This window comes from Anguilla rostrata, chromosome 3 (genome assembly GCF_018555375.3).
Source record: "Anguilla rostrata isolate EN2019 chromosome 3, ASM1855537v3, whole genome shotgun sequence".
NCBI lineage: Eukaryota > Metazoa > Chordata > Actinopteri > Anguilliformes > Anguillidae > Anguilla > Anguilla rostrata.
Window position 1 is genome coordinate 34398463 of NC_057935.1, and position 18605 is coordinate 34417067.

An 18605-nucleotide genomic window follows, 5' to 3' on the forward strand; every position below is an offset into this window, starting at 1 on the left:
ATGTCTTTTCTTTCTTTAATTTTTATTAATTATATTTTATTATTTCAGAAAAACCAAGTCCTCCTACAAAGTTTGGCGTTACAAATGTAACAAAGGACAGTGTCACATTGGCGTGGAATAAACCAGAACATGATGGAGGTAGCAGAGTCACTGGATATCTGGTTGAAGCTCTTGAAAAGGGTCAGCAGAAGTGGGTGAAGTGTGGTGTTGTCAAAACCACCCATCAATTAGTTAGTGGCCTGAGGGAAAATGCTGAATATTTCTTCAGAGTCCGTGCTGAAAACCATGCTGGTCTCAGTGACCCCAAAGAAATGATTATGCCTGTGGTTGTGAAAGATCAACTAGGTAAGCAGAATTTTTTTACTGATGTTAAATGAAGTATAATTCATTTTATATAACATTGTGCTATTGACATCATCAATCAATGTCATTATTTTGCCTTCTTTTACATACAGAGTCCCCGGAAATTGATATGAGGAACTTCCCTCACAATACCGTGTTTGTCAGAGCAGGATCAAACCTAAAATTTGAGATCCCACTTACTGGAAAACCTCTGCCAAAAGTGTCTCTTTCAAAAGATGATGTGCCTGTGAAATCTACAATGAGATTCAACTCTGAAGTAACACCAGTGGGCCTCATCATTAACCTTTGTGAGAGTATTGCTCTTGATGCTGGCAGATATGACATCACTGCATCCAATACAAGTGGAACTACCAAGTCATTTGTGAACATTGTGGTACTGGACAGACCAGGGCCTCCTGTTGGTCCCGTTGAAATCAGTGATGTCACTGAAGACAGTGTGAACCTAAAATGGTTCCCTCCTCTATATGATGGTGGCAGCCCAATCACCAACTACATTGTAATGAAGCGTGAAACAACTTCTGCTCACTGGATAGAGGTGTCATCTGCAGTTGCCAGGAGCACAATAAAGATCATGAAACTGACAACTGGGGAGGAATATCAGTTCAGGATCAGGGCGGAAAATCGCTTTGGCATCAGTGAACACACTGATTCGCCAACTGTATCTGTAAAATTACCATACAGTAAGTAATATGTGTTTCTTCTTTTTTTATTTTTTTTAATACATGTTTTCTGATACATTAACCTGCAGTAGCAGTAGGCATGGGAATCGGCTTTTAGGTACCAATGTAAATATTGCAATTCTGTAAGTATTGCAATTTAATATTACAATTTTTCTTGCTGTTTTGGTTTTCTTTGGTATAACACCAGACCATGGAAAACAAAACATTTCAATCACATTTTTCTAAGAAAGTTAATGTCATAAGTAAGAGTTTATACTTTGAATTTAGAGGTTAATTTCCATGTAATTGAATATTGCTCAAGCACAAAAAGCACAGTAAAGCACAAATGACTACTGCATTAAGCAATTAGCTGCAGAAACATTTAAACTGTGCAGACTATACAGATTTTACATTGTTAAAATACCTGTTGGCTTGGAGAAAGAACATTAGCCTGTATAGCTAAATAATGAGCAAATACTGCGCATTGCCATGACCTGAAAAAACAACCGTTTAGTTTGTTAATTAACCTCTAACTTGTACAAGTTATTACAGTTATTTTTAGTCCAGAAAACTAAACAATTACTGAGAGAAATTATTCAGTAAAAGTAATCCATTGAATGCAGCCTTAATTGTTTTTTTCTTCATTTTTTTTCTTTTAGCAATCCCTGGACCTCCATCGGCACCATGCATAACTTCTGTTACAAGAGAGAGCATTGCTGTAAGCTGGGAGGAGCCTACTTCAGATGGAGGAAGCCATATTTTTGGATACCACTTACAGATGAAGGATAGAAACAGCATCTTGTGGCAGAAGGTTAACAAAACTGTTATCCGCTCAACACACTTCAAGGTGACAAACATCTTTCCTGGCCTGATCTATGAGTTCAAGGTGGCAGCGGAAAATGCAGCTGGAATTGGCCCCGTCAGCAAAACATCTGATGCTGTACTTGCCATTGATTCATGTGGTAATTTGTGTTTTTTATCATCTTTAATTATTTCAAATTGTTACATCACATCATTATAAATTGTATCTTATTATTAATGCTGCAATTCAACTCTGTTTTTCAGAACCTCCAGTCAACCTGCGTGTCTCTGACATCACAAAGAATTCTATCTCACTCGCTTGGCAGAAGCCTCCATATGATGGTGGTAGCACTATAACTGGATACATTGTGGAATATCGAGATGTAACAAATGCCAGATGGACCAAAGCAAACCTAACAAATATTGCAGAAACAAATTTTACAGTTACTGGCTTGACCCAGGATCAAAGCTATGAATTTAGAGTCATGGCAAAGAATGCAGTTGGGTCAATCAGCAACCCATCTGTTATTGCTGGGCCTGCCACTTGTGTGGATACATATGGTAGGTTATGCTTTTCTTTCAATTAAATAAATAATTATAATTTTCAGTATTCTGTCACTATATAATTTTATTTAATGTATTACAGGGGCTCCTGAGATACAGCTACCTCAAGAGTATTTGGATGTGGTAAAATTCAAGGCAGGAGAAGCTGTTCAGCTGAGAGTTGGAATTATTGCAAAGCCTCTTCCAACAATTGAGTGGTACAAAGATGGAAAGGAATTGAAATCCAATGGTCAGCTCTCAATTGAGAACACGAGGGATGCCTCTTGCATTCTCATCAAGGATGCTACTCGTCTGAATTCTGGATTATATGAAATTAGAATCAAGAATTCTTTGGGCTCAGCAACTGCTTCCTTTAGAGTACAAATTCTAGGTGTGTATTTTCTAATTTATTTGATGTAAATTACATAAAACATTTAGGTAAATTTCACTTACACTTAAACACTTGCTCAATAATATGTAAAGAAGATTATGAGAAGTTTGCTTTATTGATTTGATTCATTTTTATATTTTCTTACCATCAGACAAACCTGGACCTCCTGCTGGAGCCATTCAATTTAAGACAGTCACAGCAGACAAGATTACCATAATGTGGGACTCTCCGGCTGATGAGGGTGGTGCTATGGTCACCCACTACATTGTGGAAAAACGGGAGACAAGCAGAGTATTATGGTCCATCATTTCTGAAAAACTGGAAGAATGCATAGTTTCTGTTCAGAGGCTGATCAAAGGCAACGAATATATCTTCCGTGTCAGGGGTGTCAACAAATATGGAGTTGGAGATCCTTTGGAGTCTGAGCCAGTTATTGCCAGGAATGCATTTGGTAAGGAACACAGACCTATAGCAATGCTTTCTGTTCCAGCAGTGTTTAACAGCCCTAACATTTTGGTTCTTTACTTTCACAGTTGTTCCTGACAAACCCAGCAAGCCAGAGGTTACAATGATAACAAAGTCAACAATGACAGTGGTCTGGGAGAGACCAGGTATTGATGGCGGTAGTGATATTGATGGATACTACCTAGAAAAATGTGAGAAGAAGAGTCTCAGGTGGTTCAAGGTCATCAAATATCCCATTCGTGACACTAGACAGAAAGTCAGTAATCTTACAGAGGGAAATGAATATCAGTATCGTGTTTGTGCTATCAATAAGGCTGGACAAGGTGAATACTCTGACATTTCTGCCTTCTACAAAGCAGCTGATCCTATTGGTAAGTGTTACTATTTTGTTGAGGGATTCTTGATTAAGAGATTGTTCTATTTTCATAGATTTAATTAACTTTTTTTCACATTTTAGATCCACCAAGTGAACCAACGAAACTCAAAGTTGTTGACTCAACCAAAACTTCTATCACTCTTGGATGGGTTAAACCTGTGTATAATGGAGGCAGTGAGATCACTAGCTACATTGTTGAAGAGAGGATTTCTGGAGAAAGTGAATGGACAGTGATTAGCTCCAAGGATGAAGTGAGAACAACAGAGTATGTTGTGTCATACCTCAAACCTGGAGTTTACTATTTCTTCCGTGTATCTGCTGTTAACTGTGTTGGACATGGACGACCAATTGAGATGGCTCAGCCTGTACAAGCTAAAGATATTCTAGGTTAGTACGAAACTTGTCTTCTTTTAAAACGCAAGATTTTTTAATTCAGTGGTGAATTCTTAACCTTACAGATATTCTTTCCCTTTTCATTTCTACAGAGGAAGCTGATGTTGATCTTGATGTCACCATGAAAACTCAATACACGGTGAAGGCAGGAAAGGATGTGACAGTTATGATTCCACTGAAGGGTAGACCGGCACCAAATGTCACCTGGAGAAAGGGAGACAAGAATATTGCCAATGATCCAAAATATAGCATTAGCAACACAGAATCTACAACAGTTCTTGTCATTCCAAAGGTCACTCGTGATGACAGTGGAAAATATGTTCTTGAGATTGAAAATGGTGTTGGGGAGCCAAAGACAATCACGGTGTCTGTGAAAGTGCTTGACACTCCATCTGCTTGTCAGAAATTGTTGATTAAGAATGTGACTCGTGGGAAATTAACTCTGAGTTGGGAGGCACCTCTTATTGATGGCGGTTCAGAAATCAAAAATTACATTATTGAAAAGAGGGATGCTACAAAGAAATCTTATTCTATTGTGACTAATGAGTGTTCTAATACAGCATATAAAATTGATGGTCTGTCTGAGGATGTAGGCTACTTCTTCCGGGTTTCAGCTGAGAATGAAAATGGTGTTGGTGACCCATGTGAAACAGAAGAGCTTGTAAGGGCCACTGAAGCACCTGGGCCAGTTAAAGATCTTGCCCTGAAGGACTCCACTAATACATCAGTGACACTACAGTGGACTAAGCCTGATTATGATGGTGGCAGTCCTATCACAGACTATGTCATACAGAAGAAAGATGAAGATGAAGTAGCATGGACACTTGCTGGTACCTGCAAGCGTTGTCAATACGAGGTCACAAACCTTGAGGAATTTGCAGTTATGGATTTCAGAGTATATTCTAAGAATGAAAAGGGGCAGAGTGACTTCTCACAAGTGGGACCTATCACAGTGATGGATTTACTTATTCCACCTGAAGCTAATCTTGCAGATTACCCTGGAGGTGAAATCTTTGCCAGAATTGGACAAAATATAAACATTGAGCTGCCATTCAAAGGTAAACCAAAACCCAGTATACGGTGGTTGAAAGATGATGAACAACTGAAGGAAAATGAACAGATACGTTTCTGGTTAACAGAAAACAAAGTTGCTCTTACAATCAGAAATGTAAGAAAAGATAATGCAGGGAAATACACATTGACACTTGACAACAAACTCAGCAAAAATTCATTTGATATAAAAGTCATAACTCTTGGACCACCCTCAAAACCAACTGGACCAATTCGATTTGATGAAATCAAAGCACAGAGTATAATAATATCTTGGAATGAACCAACTGATGATGGAGGTGGAGAAATCACTTGTTACAGTGTGGAGAAACGTGAAACATCACAAGCAGCATGGAAGCTTGTTTGCTCAAGTGTAGTAAGAACAACCTTCAAAATACCTAACTTAAATAAAGGAACAGAATACCAGTTTAGAGTACGTGCAGAAAACAAATATGGAGTGAGTGAGCCTTTGAATTCACAAGATGTGGTTGCCCAACACCAGTACAAACCTCCAGGTCCACCAGGAAAGCCTGTTGTCTACAATGTCACGAGTGATGGCATGACAATTCAGTGGGAGGCGCCATCTTTTGATGGTGGCTCACCAATCACTGGCTTCCATGTTGAAAAGAAGGACAGGAACAGCCTTCTGTGGACAAAAGTAAATTCCTCAGTAATTTCTGCAAGAGAATACAGAATCACTGGTCTCATTGAAGGACTGGAATATCAATTCAGAGTGTATGCACAGAACAATGCTGGCTTAAGCTGTGTCAGTGAAGCAAGTAAATACACACTGGCTATATCTCCAGTTGGTAAGTTCTAATTTAAGCTTGTTAAAGTTCAAATACTTTATATCCCATCTTATATTTATATTAAATGATACTTATTGTCTGCTCTAATAACATTTCCATGTCTATTTAGATCCACCTGGTATACCTGACTGCATTGATGTGACAAGAGAATCAGTTTCACTCAAATGGGATCCACCTAAGCGTGATGGAGGCAGCAAAATTGTGGCTTACAGTGTGGAGAGGCGCCAAGGAAGAGGCAAATGGTTGAGATGCAACTTCATTGATATTACTGAATGCCAATACACAGTGACAGGACTTGCTCCTGGTGATCGCTTTGAATTCAGAGTGATTGCCAGGAATGCAGTCGGCACAGTTAGTTCACCTTCCCAGTCCTCTGGCTACATCATGACTAGGGATGAAAGTGGTAAGTATATGAGTATAGTGTGTACGTTTGTCATAATTATCCCTGAACATAATTAAAACAAATAACGGTAAAAAATTGTTTTCTCTTTTCTTTTCTTTTTTAGTTTCTCCAAGCATTGAGTTTATTGGGGAACAAAGTATAACAGTGAAAGCTGGAGAAAATGTCAGCATTAATGCCATTGTCAGAGGACGGCCTGTGCCTCAAGTCACATGGTTTAAGGATGGGAAGGAAATAGACAAGAAGATGATGATTGACATCACTACAGCAATTGGATCAAGTTCACTGTTCATCAGAGATGTGAACCGTAATCACCGTGGTATATATAGTGTGGAAGCTAAGAATAGCTCAGGAACCAAGAAGGAGGATATTCTTGTCAGAGTTCATGGTACATATTTATATTCTGTGAAATACTATAATATAATTTTCTAAATAATATATCATGTATATTGTAATATTATTTACTTACTTAAATTATTTCTCCATGCAGATACACCTGGGCCACCTGATGGACCAATTCGTTTCACAAATATCTCAGCTGAGAAAGTAACTCTCTGGTGGAATCCACCTGATAATGACGGATGTTCTGCCATCACCCATTATGTGATTGAAAAAAGAGCAACCTCCAGAATTAGCTGGGCACTTGTCATGGATAAATGTGAAGCTTGCTCTTTTAATGCAACAAAACTTATCAAGGGCAATGAGTACCAGTTCCGTGTTTCTGCTGTTAACAAATTTGGTGTTGGCAAACCACTGGACTCTGATCCCATTGTTGCAGAGATGCAGTTTAGTAAGTCCCTCTCAGTATGACATTTATATTTTATTATACATTTAATTTATAAGTTTCAAAGGGAACAACTAAAAGTGGCCATATCTTTAAACAAATGCATTTGTTTTTCGTTTCTTCAGCTGTGCCAGATGCTCCTGGGACACCAGACTCCACTCATGTCACTGGAGACAGCATTACACTTTGTTGGACACGACCAAAATCAGACGGTGGAAATGAAATTAAACAGTACATTCTAGAAAGAAGGGAGAAAAAGAGCTTACATTGGGTAAAGGTATCATCAAAGAGGCCCATCACTGAGATTAGACACAGAGTAATAAATCTCACAGAAGGAAATGAATATGAGTTCCGTGTAATGGCTGAAAATGCTGCTGGAATAGGACCAGCAAGCAGTACATCAAGACTTTTCAAATGCAAAGAGCCAACTAGTCCCCCCAGTGCCCCGACTGTGGTGAAGGCTACAGATTCCACAAAATCATCTGTTACTTTGGAATGGACAAAGCCTGTATTTGATGGTGGAATGGAGATAATTGGATACACCATTGAGATGTGCAAGGCAAGACTAGAAGATTGGCATAAAGTTAACATTGAACCCTGCTTCCACACCAAATACACAGCAACTGGCTTGGAAGCAGGTGAAGAATACAAATTCAGAGTCTCTGCAGTTAATGCTGCTGGACAAGGAGAAGCTTCAGAGCTACCCAATGCAGTACAAGCTGTTGATAGACTTACGTCACCAGAGATTGATATTGACGAAACCTTCAAGCAGACACACATTGTGAAGAATGGAGGTACTGTATGTCTACAAATTGCCTTCAAAGGAAAACCAGCACCACTTGCTACATGGACTAAGGCCGATGGAGAGCTTGGTGTGATGGTAGATATTAATACTACAGAAACAAATAGTACCTTAACCATTGAGAACTGTACCAGGTATGATGCAGGGAAATACACTTTATCGCTGGAGAACAACAGTGGGCGTAAATCAATTACATTTACTGTAAAGGTGTTAGATACACCTGGACCACCAGGTCCGCTTACCTTCAAAGATGTAACCAGAGGAGCTCTGACTTTGATGTGGGATGCACCTGCTAATGATGGAGGAGCCCGTATTCATCATTACATTGTTGAGAAACGTGAGGCTAGTCGTCTTAGTTGGCAGGAAGTCAGTGCCAAATGCACTCGTCAAATTCTGAGAGTAAGTAATCTTGCTGTAGGTGTAGCATACTGCTTCAGAGTCACTGCAGAAAACCAGTATGGCCAGGGTGAACCTTATGAGATGTCAGAGGCTATCATTGCCACTGAAGAACCTGCTCCGCCAAAGAGACTGGATGTCATTGATACCACAAATTCTACGGCCACTCTGGCTTGGCTGAAACCTGAACATGATGGTGGAAGTCGCATCACAGGATACATTGTTGAAACTAAAGCAACAAGCTCAGATCACTGGGTTCTTGGTGGCCAGACTAAGTCCCTAAGCATGATCATTGAGGGCTTATTCGAGAACACAGAATATGAATTCCGTGTGACAGCTAAGAATGATGCTGGCCTCAGTGAACCAAGAGACACCTTTGCCCCTGTCATCATCAAAGAGCCTCGTATTGAGCCAACTGCAGATCTGAGTGGTATCACCAACCAGCTCATTAAATGCAAGATTGGCAATGCTTTTACTATTGATATTCCCATTAGTGGCAGGCCTGCCCCTAAGGTAACATGGAAACTGGAAGAGATGAAACTTAAGGAAACAGACAGAGTATCAATCATGACCTCAGTAGAGAGGACCACTTTGACAGTCAAAGACTCCATGAGAGGTGATAGTGGTAAATATTACCTCACCCTAGAAAACATTGCAGGAGCCAAGACATTCACTGTAACAGTCAACGTTGTTGGCAGACCTGGTGCACCAACTGGACCGGTTGCAATTTCATCAGTCTCATCTGAGTCCTGTGTGTTAACATGGGCTGAACCAGAAGACGATGGTGGAACTGAGGTCACCAACTACATTGTGGAGAAACGTGAATCTGGCTCAGCCACTTGGCAAGTTGTGAACTCCAGCGTAAAACGCACAACAATTAAAGTCACACATTTGACCAAATATATGGAATACACGTTCCGTGTTCGTGCTGAAAACAGATTTGGCGTGAGCAAATCCATTGAATCTCAATCTGTTGTTGCAGAGCATCCATTCGGTAAGTTAACTGTACTTGACTGTATGTTTTTTGCCTCTAGGGTAAAATGTACATACTTAATGCGTCTCTGATACTTTTAATTACAGTTCCACCAGGTTCACCAACACGCCCAGATGTAATCTTTGTTAGCGCAAATGCAATGGGTATTCGGTGGGAGCCTCCATATCACGATGGGGGCAGTCAGATCACTGGGTACTGGATTGAGAAGAAAGAGAGGAATACCATCTTATGGGTGAGAGAGAACAAGATCCCATGCATTGAGTGCCACTACAAAGTATCTACACTCATACCAGGCCTTGAGTACCAATTCAGAGTTTATGCAATGAATATTGCTGGCTTGAGCAAAGCCAGTGAAGCTTCCAGATCAATGGTGGCTCAGAATCCAGTTGGTGAGTGATAAATTCTTATTATGAAGCCTGTATTTGTTAAATTTCTTTTGCAGCTACTTGAATAAATATTCTGTTTTCTTTCCGTATTCAGACCCCCCTGGTAAACCAGAAGTAACAGATGTGACAAAAACATCAGTATCAATCACATGGTCTGTACCATTCAATGATGGTGGCAGTACGATTGTGGGATATATAGTTGAGCGCAAGCTATTCAGTGATGATGATCAAGGTCGCTGGCTGAAGTGCAACTACGCAACTGTCACAGAGAATTATTTTACGATAACTTCACTGAGTGAAGGTGATGTGTATGAGTTTCGTGTCATTGCCAAAAATGGAGCTGGAGTACACAGTATGCCTTCTGAATCAACAGGACCTGTCACATGCAAGGATGAATACAGTAAGATTATGATTAATTTCATCGTTCCTTGTTCCTCGTATCTATGTCACATTTTATTTTGAATGTAAACCTTTAATGTATACTCTACGTTACAGGTCCTCCAAAAGCAGAACTTGATACCACACTTCTTGGAGAAACTATCACTATTAGAGCTGGGTCAGACCTTGTTCTTGATGCAGCTGTTGGTGGCAAACCCGAACCAAATGTTTTCTGGGCCAAAGGTGATAAAGAATTAGAGCTTGGTGAGAAATACTCTCTGCAATACACCAGCACACGTGCTATGGCTATTATCAAGTACTGTGATAGAAATGACTCTGGAAGGTACATCCTGACGGTAAAGAATGCCAGTGGAGTCAAGACAGCTTCTGTCAATGTTAAAGTACTTGGTAAGTGTATAAGTAATTGTCCAATATCTGACAAAACTATTCTAAATATGTAATTTGTAAAACATATTGATGAGACATATTGATGATACTTTCAACTTTCAGATACACCCGGACCTTGTGATGACAAGATCAAAATCACTAGAGTGACAGAGGAAAAATGCACCGTGTCTTGGAAAATACCTCTGGAGGATGGTGGAGATCCAGTCTCTCACTACATTGTTGAGAGACGAGAAACGAGCAGACTCAACTGGGCAGTAGTTGAACCTGAGTGCAAGACACTTTCTTGTGTTGCTACCAGGCTGATAAAAAACAATGAGTACATCTTCCGTGTAAGAGGTGTGAACAAGTACGGACCTGGCGTGCCATTAGAGTCTGAGCCTGTTATTGCCAGAAATGCATACAGTAAGTATGATATCTGTCATTTGAACAGTTATTTATTGTGGTGAAAAAGGGCCCATTACATTATTGTTCTTGTTCTATTTCAGCTATCCCATCACCTCCTGGAGCACCTGAAATCATTGCTGTAGCTAAGGAACATGTCATTATTGAATGGCTGATGCCTGAGAGTGATGGTGGAAGTGAAATAAAAACTTACCTAGTAGATAAACGTGAAAAGAAGAGTGTACGATGGACGAGAGTAAACAAAGATTACACCATATATGACACAAGACTTAAGATCACTGGTCTTCTGGAAGGCAGTGATTACCAGTTCCGTGTAACGGCTACAAATGCAGCTGGGAACAGTCAACCAAGTGAAGCATCCCAATATGCCTTCTGTAGAGATCCAACATGTGAGTCACTGATTTTAAGGCTACTGTCAATTTGAATCATAACACATCCATTGGTATTTCCTTCAACTTTTCCTTTCTCTGTTCCAGATACTCCCGCTCCCCCCTCAGTTCCTCGTGTGATAGATACTACCAAGCACAGCATTAGCCTGGCATGGACAAGACCAATGTATGATGGTGGAGCTGATGTGATTGGATATATTGTTGAGATGCTAGAGGAGGGAACTGAGCAATGGTTCCGGGCCCATCAAAAGCACTTGAAGACCACAGAGTACGTTGCAGGTGGCCTTACAAGCAACAAGAAGTATTGCTTCAGAGTAGCTGCAGTTAATGCCAACGGCATGGGTGAATTCAGTGAGCCCTGCCCAGAAACTGAACCAATAGAAAGAATTGGTGAGTTGTGAACCTTTTTTATATATTGTCTGTATGTTACAGAAACTTATTTCAACAGCAGTGCTTTGTTATGCGTCATTGATCTTCAAATCTGTTGTTAATGTTGTTCATTGAGAAAAAGAGAGAGAATACGGTCAAAATCTAAATTATTGATAATTACATGGTATTATTTGAATATACTTGAATTTGAATATATTTGAAACTGTAACTATTAGTAATATGAAAACATATTTTTTAAATCACTCTTCCTTTTAAAAGACACCCAACCTGCTACAATGACTAATTGTCATCACAGTTTTGAACTGATAAAATAAAACATTTGTTTTTCAACCAGAAATACCTGACCTTGAGCTTGCTGATGACCTGAAGAAGACTGTCTGCTTGCGAGCTGGCGGTTCTCTTCGTCTCTTTGTTGCTGTAACTGGAAGACCTACTCCACTTGTAACCTGGAGTAAACCTGGGGTAGATCTACTGAGCCGTGGATATATTGATACAACTGACGGCTACACAACTCTGACAGTTGAAAAAGTACACCGCTACGATGCAGGAAAATATACAATTGAGGCAGAGAATCCATCTGGCAAGAAGTCTGCTACGATTCTTGTCAAGGTTTATGGTAGGGAACAGCTGATGCATATATGTCAACATTTTGGTTACCTTCTGTAATGACATGTCTTCTCTAAGAATTTTATGTAATTCTGATTTAAATTTCATGATTTCAGATACTCCTGGACCTCCTGGTTCAATAAAGATTAAGGACTATACGAATGAATCTGTTGTAATTACATGGGATGTCCCTAGTGTTGATGGAGGAGCACCTGTAAACAACTACATCATCGAACAACGTGAAGCAGCCATGAAATCCTACAAAAGAGTGACATCTAAATGCAATAAGACATTGTACAGAATCACTGGTCTAGAACAAGGGGCTCTGTACTTCTTCAGGGTATTACCAGAAAACATTTATGGTGTTGGTGAGCCTTGTGAAACAAGTGATGCACTGCTGGCTTGTGAAGTTCCTATGATTCCCCAGAATTTGGAAGTTGTTGATACAACCAAGTCAACAGTAACCTTGAGATGGGAAAAACCACTTCATGATGGTGGAAGCAGACTTACTGGCTACACCATTGAAGCATGCAAATTTGGAACAGACAGGTGGATGACAGTGGCCACATTGAAAACAACAGTATTTGAACACACTATTGCTTCTCTGAATGAGTCAGAGCAATATCTCTTCAGAATTAAAGCTGAGAACAGCAGGGGAGTAAGTGAAGCCAGAGAGATTGTGTCACCTGTAACTATTCAAGAGCACAGAGGTATTTACATTATTTTACCATAATGATTATTAAAATTATGCGTATACGAAATTATGCTAAATGCGTATTATTTATTATATCATATTTTATTCTATTTCACAGTTTTGCCTCAGATTGACCTGGCTGGTATACCACAGAAGACTGTCAGTGTACCAGCTGGAAGACCAATTGAACTCCACATTCCAGTCATTGGAAAACCTCCTCCAGTTTGCTCTTGGTACTTTGGTGGTGCAATGATAAAAGAACTTGATCGGGTCAAGGTAGAGACCACTGGGAAATACACCAAGTTAACTGTGCGTGAAACCACAATTGATGACACAGGCAACTATACCCTTGAGGCGAAGAATATCGCAGGAACTGCAACAGAAATGATTAAAGTCATCATTCTTGGTGAGATATGATAATCTACCGAAATCACGTTCAAAAAAATTTGTGTGCAAAAAAATGTATTGAAATCACTAACTGTATATTATTTCCCTAATTAGATAAACCTGGTGTGCCTGTTGGACCATTAAGAATTGATGAAGTTGAAGCAACATCTGTCACTGTCAGCTGGAATCCACCAGAAAAAGATGGAGGTGCTAACATCAGTGGTTACATTGTTGAACAACGTGATGCTCACCAAACAGGATGGCTCCCTGTATCAGAATCTGTCACCAGACCCACATTTAAGTTCACCAGATTGACTGAGGGAAATGAATATGTGTTCCGCGTTGCTGCAACAAATCGCTTTGGCATTGGATTATTCTTGCAGTCTGAAGTTGTGGAGTGCAAGAGTGCAAAGAGTAAGTGATCCTACAACAAGTTTGGAGTTTTTCAAGTTTGTCTTTTTTTTACATGGAAACGGTGGGAGGAATAACTATTTTTGTTTCTTTTTACAGCCACACCTGGGGCACCAGGTAGACCTGATGTGTTTGACATGTCACATGAAGGAATGACACTCACATGGACTCCACCAGAGGAAGATGGTGGTTCCCACGTGTCTGGATATATCATTGAGCGCAAGGAAGTAAAATCTGATAGATGGGTGCGCATTAATAAGAATCCAGTAACAATGATGAGATATCGATCAACTGGTTTGATTGAGGGTCTTGAATATGAGTTTAGAGTAACTGCAATCAACTCTAGAGGCTGTGGCAAACCTAGCGCGGCTTCTAAACCAGCAGTGGCAATGGATCCCATTGGTACGTACCACTCTTGTGATTCAAATGTTAGGTTCCTCTTTATAAGTATCCATAATACTTGTGCATTCACACAGTAGTTACTGTGGTTAGTACTGTGTAACTGCTGCATATGTACACATTGCCAAATTGTACTTGTTTCTGTACCTGTTCTGGGTTTTTTTGACAGTATCAGGAACTTACCTGGAAGTATTACTTATTACTTATTACTTTTTCACAAAAATCATAATACCCACTTAAAACATTAAAAGTACTAAAGATACATTGAAATGTTGCAGTGTCACTATATAACAATGTGCACAGTCATACCTAGCTCTGTAGTTATAGTGCACTTACATAGGTATTAGTGCGACTTAACGTAAAGTGAAAGAACATGTTATAAGCTGTTAAGTTTAAGTGTGGAATTATAGTTTAACTAAAAAATGCCTTTTTCCATTTGTATAGAACCCCCTGGTCCACCACAGAAACCAAGAGTTTCAGATACCACACGGACATCTGTGTCACTGGCTTGGAGTCCCCCTGAGGAAGAGGGTGGTTCTAGAATCATAGGTTACCTGATTGAGATGCAGAAGATTGATCAAGTTGAATGGACAAAATGTAACACAACACCAACAAAGATTTGTGAATACACTCTGACACATATGCCTCAGGGAGCTGAATACAGGTTCCGTGTAATGGCATGCAATGCTGGTGGACCTGGTGAACCTGCTGAAATCCCAGGAGCAGTAAAAGTTACAGAAATGCTTGGTAAGGAGTTATTTAAAATTCCAACTAATTTTGTTATTAAATCAGTTTATCACCAAAATTACTGAGAGATTGCATTCTATCTTCCCATTAAGGTATAGCTTAACAATTTATATTCTTTCTCCAGGCTATCCTGATTATGAGCTTGATGAAATATACCACCAAGGCTTAGTTGTCAGACAAGGTGGCGTCATAAAACTCTCTGTGCCTATCAAGGGAAAACCAATTCCCACCTGTAAATGGACAAAAGATGGTCGTGATATTTCTCACAGAGCCATGATTGCAACGGGTGATGATCTCACTGAGCTTGTGATCAAGGAAGCTCACAGAGATGATACTGGTACCTATGACCTTGTGCTTGAGAACAAGTGTGGCAAGAAGGCTGTATACATTAAAGTTAAAGTCATTGGACGGCCAGATCCGCCGGAAGGTCCACTTGAATTTGATGACATCCAGGCTCGCTCTGTAAGAGTGAGTTGGAGAGCTCCTTCAGATGATGGTGGCTCTGACATTCTTGGATACATGATTGAGAGGCGAGAAGTTCCTAAGGCAGCCTGGTACACTGTTGATGCAAGGGTTGTTGACACTTCAATGGTTGTCAAAGGACTGAAGGAAAATGTTGAGTACCACTTTAAGGTGACAGCTGAAAACCAGTTCGGCTTTAGCAGATCTTTGAAATCAGATGAAACCGTCATACCCAAGACACCTCTCTGTGAGTATATTTTCACTGGCTAATACAAATATTTAATAATTATATCACATGGGTGACAATAAACTATCTGTTGTTATTCTGTTACAACAGGTCCACCAGAACCTCCCAGCAATCCACCAGAAATTATGGATGTCACAAAGAATACTGTTGCTCTGTCTTGGTCCAGACCTAGAGATGATGGAGGTTCTCGTGTTACTGGCTATTATGTTGATCGTAGAGAGGTATCTACTGAAAAGTGGGTACGTCACAACAAAACTCATATAACCACTACAATGTACACTATAACTGGACTCATACCTGATGCAGAATATCAGTTCCGTATAATCGCCCAAAATGACATTGGTCAGAGTGAGCCTGGACCTGCGTCTGATTCCATTGTATGCAAGGATCCATTTGGTAAGTAAATTGCAGCCTCCTGGAAAACAAAGTATTAGGTTTTCATCTTGGTATTTCATTAGGTATGTCTACTCTAAATGAAAGCCTATTCAATTTGACTATTGCATCTCTTTTTTAAGACAAACCAAGCCAGCCGGGTGAGATTGATATAATCTCCATCACCAAAGACTGCATCACCATTCACTGGGATCGACCAGTTTGTGATGGTGGAAAGGAGATCCTGGGATACTGGATTGAGTATAGGCAATCTGGTGAAAGTGCCTGGAAGAAATGCATCAAGGAGCGTTCAAAGGACAGACAGTTTACCATGGGTGGTCTTATGGAGGCAACTGAATATGAATTTAGAGTGTTTGCTGAAAATGAATCTGGACTCAGCAGGCCACGTAGAACAGCTATGGGTATTAAAACCAAATTGAGTGGTACGTACATTTACTGTGAAAGTTACTGTGATATTTTATGTTATTTTCTAAAAACTTTTTAATTATCTAATGACCACAACCACATGTCTTATGCTTTTAACAGTTGGAGAAGCACCAAGTCTGAAGGAAGAAATGCAAGATGTGACCACTAAACTTGGAGATTCAGGCACACTGAAATGCCAGATAATTGGCAGACCACTTCCTGACATCAAATGGTCCAGATTTGGCAAGGAACTGATCCAAAGCCGTAAATACAAGATGAGTTCTGATGGTCGCAACCATTCACTGACTGTGGCCACAGATGAACAGGAAGATGAAGGTCTTTACACATGCAGAGCAATCAATGACGCTGGAGAAATAGAGACCAGTGGCAAGCTCTTTTTGCAGGCTGCCCCTCAGTTCCACCCAGGATTTCCACTGAAAGAAAAATATTATGCAGGATGTGGTACAAGCCTGCGTCTACATGTTGTATATATAGGACGTCCAATACCACAGATCATGTGGTTCTATGGCAAAAAACCACTAAAACCATCTGACGGTGTCATCATTGAAAACACTGAGAGTTATACCCATCTAGTCGTCAGGAATGTGCAGCGCAAGACAAACGCAGGAAAATATAAAGTCCAAATCAGCAACATATTTGGCACTGTTGACACTGTACTTAATGTTGAAATTCAAGGTAAAACCTTCTGCAAAACAATAATGGGCTTAATAAAGTCAACAAAATCCATATAAAATGTGTTTTGTAACAGAAAAAGGATGTGATTTCATTGATATTTGTGCTTTTTTTCAGATAAACCTGCTATTCCCGAAGGACCAATTGTTGTTGATACTGTATTGAAGAGCTCTGTGATCATCAGCTGGAAATCACCAAAAGATGACGGTGGATCAATGATAACAAACTACATAGTGGAGAAGCGTGAAGCAAAGGAAGGCGAGAAATACAATCTGGTATCATCATCAATCTCTGGTACATCTTGTAGAGTTCCAAATCTCATTGAAAGTGCTGGATATTACTTCCGTGTTTCTGCACAAAACCAATATGGCATCAGTGAGCCACTGGAGATTCCTTCTGTTGTCATTATTAAGAGTCCATTTGGTAAGTTCTTCTCATTAATTTAATGAAGACATGCACACATTAATGAAGAAGATTTTTGAAAAATCATAATTTTGAAATTAGACAATAACAAATTCACATTTGTGTTTTTACAGAAAAGCCTGGAGTTCCCCATCAACCTGTTGTTACTGGTGTAACAACAGATTCCTGTATTGTGTCATGGAAGCCACCTACAAGTGATGGAGGTGCAAAGATAAAAAAATATTACCTTGAGAAGCGAGAGAAGAAACAGAACAAATGGATTGCAGTAACAACTCATGAAATACCTGAGCCAGTGTACACGGTGACAGGCCTTATTGAAGGGTTTGAATATGAATTCCGTGTCAAGTGTGAAAATCAGGCTGGAGAGAGTGAATGGAGTGAAATATCAGAACCTGTTATTCCAAAATCAGATGCAGCAATTCGTCCTCCTAGCTTTAAGGAAGAACTGAGAGACATGAGTGTAAAATACAGGAACAACGCTACTTTTGTTTGCAAGGTAACTGGGTATCCCAAGCCTGTGGTCAAATGGTACAAGCGTGGCAAAGAAATTCTTCCTGATGGACAGAAAATCAGAGTGCAGGAATTCAAAGGTGGTTATTATCAACTTGTCATCTCTGCTGCTGATGAGGAGGATGCTACAGTCTACCAAATCAGGGCTACAAACCAGGGGGGATCTATTTCAACAACTGTCACACTGGATGTTGAAGGTAAGCCATCAAGCTAAACAAATTAAAGTATATAGAAATTAGGCCCAGTATGTGTACATTTTGCATGTGCAACAACAAAACAATTCTTCTCACTTTCTGGGAATATAACTTAGCAGGACCCAAAAAATGAACTAATTGGTAATGTAAGTGCTAGTTACTGGATTCTTTCATGTTTATAATTGGCATGAAACGTCAAGATACAAAATTGTTACATTTTTAATACACTGTGTTTCATTTATTATTTTAGAAATTATAAAGATTCAAAGAAAATCATACAAATATTTTACCAAAAATATATTCAAATGAGCTCAAAAGTTGTTTGCAGCTCATGTAAAATTATCAAATTAGGTTGTTTTCATATCAATGTAAGACAACTGATAATTGATGGTATTATTCATCAGCAGACCATTGCATTTACAATTTCTTTTAAATCTAGCCTGAATAAACAAAAA

At 39.6% G+C, this 18605-nt stretch overlaps 2 protein-coding genes across 2 annotated transcripts in view; one reads left to right on the top strand and one right to left on the bottom strand.

Moving 5' to 3' along the window:
• Positions 1-18605, bottom strand: part of zc3h15 (zinc finger CCCH-type containing 15) — a 454134-nt gene that overhangs the window by 121400 nt on the left and 314129 nt on the right. The window lies entirely within an intron of this gene.
• The window catches only part of LOC135250706 (titin-like), an 87842-nt gene that overhangs the window by 61471 nt on the left and 7766 nt on the right, over positions 1-18605 (top strand). The window contains exons 77-107 of the mRNA XM_064327298.1: positions 49-345; positions 456-1043; positions 1682-1984; positions 2088-2384; positions 2470-2757; positions 2909-3208; positions 3291-3593; positions 3680-3985; positions 4084-5850; positions 5960-6253; positions 6357-6638; positions 6741-7040; positions 7160-9226; positions 9313-9615; positions 9707-10012; positions 10108-10398; positions 10501-10800; positions 10884-11189; positions 11277-11579; positions 11914-12195; positions 12302-12895; positions 12998-13285; positions 13381-13680; positions 13777-14079; positions 14521-14823; positions 14948-15532; positions 15623-15928; positions 16048-16347; positions 16451-17026; positions 17141-17446; positions 17560-18153. Coding sequence (XP_064183368.1) covers positions 49-345; positions 456-1043; positions 1682-1984; positions 2088-2384; positions 2470-2757; positions 2909-3208; positions 3291-3593; positions 3680-3985; positions 4084-5850; positions 5960-6253; positions 6357-6638; positions 6741-7040; positions 7160-9226; positions 9313-9615; positions 9707-10012; positions 10108-10398; positions 10501-10800; positions 10884-11189; positions 11277-11579; positions 11914-12195; positions 12302-12895; positions 12998-13285; positions 13381-13680; positions 13777-14079; positions 14521-14823; positions 14948-15532; positions 15623-15928; positions 16048-16347; positions 16451-17026; positions 17141-17446; positions 17560-18153 — 13938 coding nt within the window. The remainder of the gene's footprint in view (positions 1-48; positions 346-455; positions 1044-1681; positions 1985-2087; positions 2385-2469; positions 2758-2908; positions 3209-3290; positions 3594-3679; positions 3986-4083; positions 5851-5959; positions 6254-6356; positions 6639-6740; positions 7041-7159; positions 9227-9312; positions 9616-9706; positions 10013-10107; positions 10399-10500; positions 10801-10883; positions 11190-11276; positions 11580-11913; positions 12196-12301; positions 12896-12997; positions 13286-13380; positions 13681-13776; positions 14080-14520; positions 14824-14947; positions 15533-15622; positions 15929-16047; positions 16348-16450; positions 17027-17140; positions 17447-17559; positions 18154-18605) is intronic.